Source organism: Macaca fascicularis, chromosome 8 (assembly GCF_037993035.2).
Source record: "Macaca fascicularis isolate 582-1 chromosome 8, T2T-MFA8v1.1".
NCBI classification, from domain to species: Eukaryota; Metazoa; Chordata; class Mammalia; order Primates; family Cercopithecidae; genus Macaca; species Macaca fascicularis.
In genome coordinates this window covers 29,627,987-29,636,097 of record NC_088382.1, presented here as the reverse complement: position 1 = coordinate 29,636,097, position 8,111 = coordinate 29,627,987, and the positions used below count along the sequence as shown (strand labels likewise).

Below are 8,111 nucleotides of genomic sequence, written 5' to 3'. Positions count from 1 at the left end.
GAGTGAGGGGCTCCCTCTGTCACCTAGCAGGAGTGCATTGGTATAATCATGGCTTGCAGCAGCCTCGAACGGGTGGGCTCAAGTGATCCTCCTATCTCAGCCTCCCCAGTAGCTGAACTACAGGCGCACACCACCTTACTCGGCTAATTAAAAAAATAAATGTTTTGTAGAGACAGGGTCTTGCTTTGTTGCCCTAGTTGGTCTCAAACTCCTGGCCTCAAACAATCCTCCCACCTCAGCCTCCCGAAGTGTTGGAATTACAGGTGTGAGCCACCATGCCTGGCTATTACATGTGTTTTCATTACACATCTAAACAGCTCTCTGACAGGATTTTCTATTAGAAGAAAATTCTTTTTTTTTTTAATTAAAAAAAATTTTTTTTAGAGACAAGGTCTCTAAAATTTTCCAGCTATAAGGAAATTCTTAATCTCTATCAGGGCACTAGACTGGATGCAGTGACTTATGCCCGTAGTCTCAGCACTTTGGGAGGCCAAGGAGGGAAGGTTGCTTGAGGCCAGGAGTTCAAGACCAGCCGGGACAAAATAGCAAGACCCCATCTCTACCAAAAAAAAGAAAAAAGAAAAAAACAGACAATTGTCTAACCTATGCCCCTATTGGATAGAAATTGAGAAGGTAAATGCTATTTAATCAGAAATAAAAGCATTATAGCCTGACACAAAAACCACAGGATGGCACCAAATAGTTGCTGACTTTTCCTCTGGACTCACCTCTTGGTCCACACCCAGCCTCCTCCAGGGCATCAGGCAGCCTCACCTCTCTCATCTCATCTTCCTTCTCCCTCTTGTCCTCCCATGGACCCTCAATCTCTCCACAAACCAGTAGGAATCATGAGCCCTGGCTCGAGTCAGTCAGTTCCACCTGGTCTTCAGGCCGAGGAGCTGGAGGAGGTGCGGACCTGGGAAGCTGAGGGTCGGGGGATTGTGTAAAGGAACAGGACCTTGTGTAAAGGACCTTTCTGGGCTACTTCAGGCCTCTCTCAGTGAGGTAGGCTGGCTCAAAAAACACCCACAACAATCCTTCCGATCCTGCAAGCCTTGGTGCAGTATGACTTTGCCACTCTTCCTCTAAATCCATGGACCCCATGGTCCTCCTATGGGGCCCCGGCTGGCCTAGTGACTTGCTTTAGTCAACGGAACATAGCAGAAGTGACAGTGTGTGACTCTCAGGCCTTGACAAGTAAAGGTTTTGTCTTGCTGGAACCCAGCTGCCCTGCTGTTTAGAAACAGTGTTGGCCCAGCACAGTGGCTCATGCCCGTAATCCCAGCACTTTGGGAGGCTAGGGCGGGCAGATCACTTGAGCCTAGGAATTCGAGACCAGCCTGGGCAACATGGTGAAACCTGTCTCTACAACAAAATACAAAAAAGCAGCTGGACATGGTGATGCGCACCTGTAATCCCAGCTACTTTGGAGACTGAGGTGGTAGAATAATCTGAGCCAGGGAGGTCGAGGCTGCAGTGAGCCGAGGTTGCACCACTGCACTCCAGCCTGAGTGACAGAGTAAGACCTTGTCTAAAAAAGAAAAAAAAATCTGTCCCATGAAAATGACTGAGAGGCCACTCCATGGAGGAGACCTGGGGGCCTCCCACTGCTACCAGCATGCTGCCCACCTGAAGGAGGCTGGCTTAGACCTCCTGGCTGAGGTGCCATCTGACTGCAACCTGCAAGTGGCCCAGGCGAGAACTGCAGCAAAACCATCCACATGAGCCCAGTCCAGACGGCAGACTTATGAGCAAATAAATGGCTGTCGTTTTAAGTCACTAGGTCTTGGGGGCTGGGGGTTGTTACCTGCAAGATCATTCAAACACTTGCTAAAGTGACTCCTTTAGCCCAACTCTAATGTGTTATTATACTAATCCCCCTTCTCCATCTTACCAGAAACTTGTCTTATCATCTTAGCTTGGCATGAGCCAGGGCCCCAGGAATGGGTGGAGATAAATGTCCCATCTCCGGAATAGGGTGAGAGAAGAACGAAATGAGCTCAACCCAGCACACTGAATTAGCAGAAGTAATTCAACCTACCAGTTATATCTCTAAGTATTGAGCGAGAGCCTGAAATACCTTCCGCATTGTTTTGGATTCATCAGAAGTACAAAGATATATCTCATAGCATATCTGCCATCAGGAAACTTAGGTTTCAGAAGAGGAGTTAAGACTCATAAACCACTGGGCTCAGTAGCTCATGTCTGTAATCTCAGTGCTTTGGGAGGCCAAGGTGGGAGGATCACTTGAGGCCGAAAGTTTGAGACCAGCCTGGGCAATATAGTGAGACCCCATCTCTAAAAAAATTTTTTTTTAATTAGCTGGGCATGGTGGTATAGTCTTAGCTACTTGGGGTGCCAAGGCGGGAGGATTGCTTGGACCCAGGAGTTTGAAGCTGAAGTTACCTATGATTGATTACACCACTGCACTCCAGGATGCTCAACAGAACAACACCCTGCTTAAAAAAGAAAAAAACAAAAAAGACTCAGAACTTAAAAATGCCAGGCAACTCAAGATCATTATGTGTGTGAAATGACTCTGAATGCTATGAGCTCAGAGAAAAATTCTGGAGCTATTGGGGAGGACAGAAGATGAAGGTGTGGCTTGAAAGAGACATTGAGGATGAGGAAGATTGACTGAAATTGTAAACATTATTTTTGGGTCCCCTGAGTGTAGGTATAAAGACATACATAAGCTTGCTGAGGAGAGAGACAGCTGGAATGCCGAGAGAATTTCCAAGGGCAGCAAACGCACCAGCCCAACCAGATGAAGAAGCGTCTCCCAAGCCATTGCTCTCACTCAGTGCTGCCCTGAGAGTTCGTTGGGATGTTTCAATGACAGTAACAGCCCACACCATCAGAGCCTTCTTCTTGGCGTTGCATTGTGTAAAGCTCTGCAGGAAGACAGTACCTCTAGGAATGCACCTGTCATCAAAGCAGGGCCCACCCAGTTAGGGAACAAGGCCAGGCCGATCCAGAAGGACTTGGCTGACTATTGCACTCACCAGGAAAGAAGGTGCACACTTGTTTGCATTTGTGGTCACACTGTGGCTCAGCAATGATTATTCCACCAACTAAGCCACTTCCGAAATCACAGTTCCACGTATGGCATAAAGGGCGGCTTCACCTGCCCTGGCTAATGTCTGGAACATTCACAGAGCCACACACTGCCCCTGGGGAATGCCAGTGTCATGAAGTCTCTCTGGGAAGGGTCGGCCACACCTCTCTAGCTTCCCTCTTCCCTCCCTCTGGGGGATGCCACCCTTCCTGCCAGGCTGCCTCTGGCCTCTCCATGTCACTTCAGCCATGCCAGGGCACTGATCTCACCGGGAGGCTGCACCTCCTCCATCCTACAGAAATGACAGTCACACCCACCAACTGCCTCAACTTGGAGAAGCTATTTTAAGACCACACCTACCCTAAGGGAAGTTAAACAGCCAGTATGTTTGCTCCCAATTTACTTATGGAGAAACTGAATCAAGATCTGACTTACCAGGGCAATCTCAACGATTCAGTGACTCATTGAGTTCAGAATTCCACAAAGCCTAACCAGAGCCTGTGTGCCCTCAGGCATGTCACCCTCTATGCTGTATCGTGGAGGTAGGACCTGCCTGGTTCCAGCAGTTTTGCCCACAGCTCTGCTATGGATCCCGCCTCTCAGACCCTATTATGTTTTGGTCATTGAATCTGTAATACTGAATCCCACATAGACTTGCAAGTCAAGGAATTCTGGCTGAGTAGGATTCTCTCTGCTTATGATAGAGACACTCCCAACAAATGTGCATCTTTGTGTGTGTCTGTCCATTCGGATGCAATCAATGGCAGTAAATTCTTTGCACTGTGATAAGAATCTCTAGCAAAGAATCAACAAGTTGAGGACTTAAGTCTTAATGCAGGTGCAATCTGTAAGGGGATTTTTTTTTTTTTTTTTTGGATTTTTTTTTTTTTTTTGGAGATGGAGTCTTGCTTTGTCACCCAGGCTGGAATGCAGTGGCACCATCTCGGCTCACTGCAACCGCCGCCTCCCGGGTTCAAGCGATTCTCCTGCCTCAGCCTCCCAAGTAGCTGGAATTACAGGCGTGCGCCACCAATCCGGCTAATATTTGTATGTTTAGTACAGACGGGGTTTCACCATGTTGTTTAGGCTGGTCTCAAACTCCTGACCTCGTGATTCCTCTGCCTCGGCCTCGCAAAATGTTGGGATTACAGGGGTAAGCCACCGCATGTGGCCTGTAAGGGGATTCTTACAGGAGGCCCGCTAGGCCAGGCATCTGTTCTGTTGAACTCTGAGATGCCTCTTCTGTTTGATTCTATTTGGCACTTACCTGTGCCAGGAAAGTGCCCAGCAGTGAGAAGCCTCTGGGTTGACTTCCTTCCTCCAGGAGAGAAGGACTAAGTTTATGAAGCAGTCAGGCTGGGAAGGCCACTCTACAGCTTCCCATATGTTATGCATGTTCACCACCCTCAGAGATTGCCCCACTAGCATATGTGGACAAGTCAAGGCTCAGAAAGGTTACCTCGACGGGTCTCACATAGGTGAGGGGAGGGGTGGGCTCGCACCTGCACTTGGCAGGCTGCAGGGGGTGCTGCTCGCTGGCCCGGCCTGAGGCCTTCCCGGCTCTCTCCCGCCCCTCCTGTCCTGGAGCCCAGCAAGCCGCACCCCCGTCTCCACCACCTCGGCCCCCCTTTCTGGGGCACTCACGTCTCTACCGGCCAGATCTCCTCTATCTTTCCAGGCCCAGGCCTCCCCCGCGCTGACGCCCACAAACCCTGCGGTCAGACCCTCTTCAAGGACCCCCTACAGCTGCCCCTCTCTCAGGGTCCTTCGGGTGATCATGTAGTCACTGCAGCTCCACATCCCGTACGCCCGGGATCGCACCCAGCAAGTCCTTGCTGGAGCGTCCATGAGTGTCCCCACCCCGCCGCCCCGCCACTGGGCGCCCGGGACTCGGCTCAGACGCGCGGAGGGAAGGCAGGGCGGCTGCAGAGAGCAGAGCCGAGGAGGAACCGAAAGGCTCAGAAACGCGGTGTGACCAGCGCCCTCCTGGACAAACCTCCCCGGGCCCCGCGCCATCGCCGCGGCCACGCGCAGCGCCGCGGGTCGCCTCCCCTCCCAGACCTCCGAGCCCCGAGCTCAGGCTCCGTCCTCTTCCCCAAGGAGCTACTAATCACGCCCCAAGGACGTTGGCCCCCGGGGAAGGGGAGGACCCCAGGCCTGCGCCCGGCTGCGGGGAGGCGCCCCGCCCTCCCCCCCTCCTCCTCGCCCCTCTCAGTTTCTCTCCCTTTTCTTCTCCTCTTCACTCAGCCCTTTTTCCTCTCCACACGCAGTCCCTTGTCCCCTCTTCGCTCACTCCACCCCACTTTCCTTCTTCCCTCCCCAGTGGGTCCCTCTCCCCCTTTCCTCTCCCCTACAACCTCCCCTCTCCACTCCCCACCGTCCCTCTCGCCTCCCCGGTCCCCCCTGCTCCGCCTCCCCATTCGGGTCACCCTGTCCCAGTCCCCCTCTTCCCCCCTCTTCCGCCCCTCCCTCCCTCTCCTCTCCCCTCTCCCACCCAGCGTCGTCCTCCCCACTCCTCCGCACCCCGCCAGTCCCCTCGTCCCCGCCCCGCCGTCTCCTGGCGCCGGCGTAACCGCTCGTCCCACCTCCCTCCCAGCCAATCGCTCTTCTCCTCCGCTCGGGGACGCTTCCCCGGGGAATCCTGTGGCCGGAGATGCTCGGTCGAGTCGCGGGTATGTGGTCACCGTGCGGGGGCCGCTGCGGGTGCAGAATCCAGACCCGGGGTGTAGCAACCTCACAACTCCCCGTGCAGAAGAAACCAGAAGATCTGGGCGCGGGTCCAAGGTGGTCCGCACAGCCGTGGTTTAGCAGAGGTCGGCGCGCTACACTTAGTCCCGTGTGCAGTGCTTTCTGGCCACAGCAGCTTCCCTAGAAGTGACCCCACTTGGGTCAGAACCACCCAGCCGAGCAGCTGGTATTTCCCCCTTTCGCAGAGGGAGCGGCGCGCGTCGGGAGACGCAGTGACTCGCCAGGGTCAGACCCAGAGCGTCCTCCCCAAGCAAGGCCGAAGGCAGGGTGAGCATAGGGGCGTTCTCCGTCTGCCCTGGCTCGGGTGCACTGGCCTGGACTCCTCTGTGCAGGTTCCATGGTGTAGAGAGACGGCTCGAGTGCAGGCGGAGTTTAAGGGAAGGGGGTTTTGACTGCGGGAGCGGACAGAAAGGACTAAATCCAAAGGGTCCCCTTGGACCTGAACCTTCTGCTACATGCCTGGCCGATAAAAGGGGAATCTGCGTTTTGTTTTGTTTTTTTAAGCCCAAAATAGAAAAGCCTTGGGAGCCAGAATGGCAGAAACCCCAGAACGACAGCGCTAGAAGCGCGCAGCTCGGTGCATTCCCCAGCCTGGCTGCCCTGCAGGGCCGCGCACGTTCCAGCGCTCAGGGGCTCAGGGACGGCGCCGCAGGACACACCCCAAACACAGAGCACAGACGAAGTTAGAATGAGCAGGCTGCACCTGGGACCACGCTGCCCCTAGCTGGCTCTGCCCCAGTCTCTCTGAACAGCAGGCCCCTGCCTCAAAGCCCGAGGGTGTTCGCATTTGCTGCTGTGGCTTCTCGCAGATACCTGCAGAGCTTCGCTCCCCGACCCCCTTCAGATCTTACAGAAGGGCCTCCTTCCAAACCAGGCCTTCCCTGTTCCCTGGCAACTGGTTTTTAAATCACAGCACCCCCCACCCCCTGCAATTCACAGTCCCTCCTTAGTCCCTTCACTGCCTAGTTTTTTTTTCTTTTCCTTAGACCTTGTCGCAGTCAAACTTGAATGCGTTTGTGAATCACCTGAGGACCTTGCTACAACACAGATGCGAATTCACTTGGTCCAGGGTGGGTTCCCAAGTTTCTAACGAGCGTCCGTGATACTCTGCTGCTCCCCACCTGCCGGTGGATCTGCGAGGGCCTTTGACTTACAAAGGGTCCAACATGCAGATAATATAGAATAGTTTATTTTTCCTATGTATTTTGGTTTACTATCTCCCGAACTGGAATGTGAGTTCCACCAGGATAGAGCTCTGGTCTGCTGTGTTTGCTGCTATATTCTCAGTACCTGGAACAGGCCTGGCACATAGTAGGAGCACTACGTTATTTTCAGAAGGAAGGAGTGAATGAAATACAAACCAGAAAAGCCAGCAGAGGTGATAAACCTAACATTATACAAAGTGAAAGTCAAGGGGCAAATTATGAAAGAAACAAAGGTTTTACACTCATTTTTTAACAGGGAGAAATAACAGTCACAAGCCCTTAGGTCCTAAAGTAAAAACTGTCTCCCCAAAAAAGGGAAATTGCAAATACTACATTGATTTTAGAAAGGTTAACTCCTATCTTGGTCACATCTCAGAAGCAAAAAGTGACGTAGAAGACTTGAGTAAAGAAATTAATGGCCAGGCGTGGTGGCTCATGCCTGTAATGAGGCCGAGGTGGGCGGATCACTTGATGTCAGGAGTTTAAGACCGGCCTGGGCAACATGGGGTAACCCCATCTCCATTCAAAACGCAAAAATTAGCTGGGCGTGGTGTCAGGCACCTGTAATCCCAGCTACTCAGGAGGCTGAGGCAAAAGAATCTGTTGAACCTGGGAGGCAGAGGTTGCAGTGAGCTGAGATTGTGCCACTTCACTCCAACCTGGGCAACAGAGTGAGACTCTGCCTCAAAAAAAAAAAAAAAAAAAGAATAAACAGGACCTGTGTATTTACTAGTTTATTGTTGTAAAATATATATAACATAAAATTATAAGTGTGCCGTTCAGTGGCAAAGTACATCCACATTATTGTACAACCATCACCACTGTCCATCTCCAGGACTTTTTCATCTTCCCAAATTCTATACCGATTAAACCCTCCAACACCTGGTAATCACTATTATAATTTTTGTCTCTGAATTAGACTACTTTAGGTACCTCGTATAAGTGGAATCATATACTGCTTATCCTTTTGTGACTGGCTTATATTACTTAGTATGATGTCTTCAAGGTTCATCCATGTTGTAGCATGTATCTGAATTTCATTCCCTTTTTTCTTTTTTTTTTTTTTTTTTTTGAGACCAAGTCTCGCTCTGTCAACCAGG

At 51.8% G+C, this 8,111-nt stretch overlaps 1 protein-coding gene across 1 annotated transcript; it reads left to right on the top strand.

Moving 5' to 3' along the window:
- Window positions 1-848: 848 nt before the first annotated feature.
- On the top strand, window positions 849-7,897 carry LOC135964485 (uncharacterized). Its single transcript, XM_073999924.1, has 4 exons — window positions 849-930; window positions 1,054-1,197; window positions 4,737-5,730; window positions 6,793-7,897. The coding sequence occupies exons 1-4, from the start codon at window positions 849-851 to the stop codon at window positions 6,812-6,814; spliced, it is 1,242 nt and encodes a 413-aa protein (XP_073856025.1). The 3' UTR covers window positions 6,815-7,897.
- Window positions 7,898-8,111: the final 214 nt, after the last annotated feature.

Coding starts and splice junctions, on each gene's coding strand:
- LOC135964485 (XM_073999924.1), top strand. CDS start 849: ATGAGCCCTGGCTCGAGTCAGTCAGTTCCACCTGGTCTTCAGGCCGAG. Junction 931..1,053: donor GCGGACCTGGGAAGCTGAGG/GTCGGGGGATTG, acceptor CGATCCTGCAAG/CCTTGGTGCAGTATGACTTT. Junction 1,198..4,736: donor TGACTCTCAGGCCTTGACAA/GTAAAGGTTTTG, acceptor CTATCTTTCCAG/GCCCAGGCCTCCCCCGCGCT.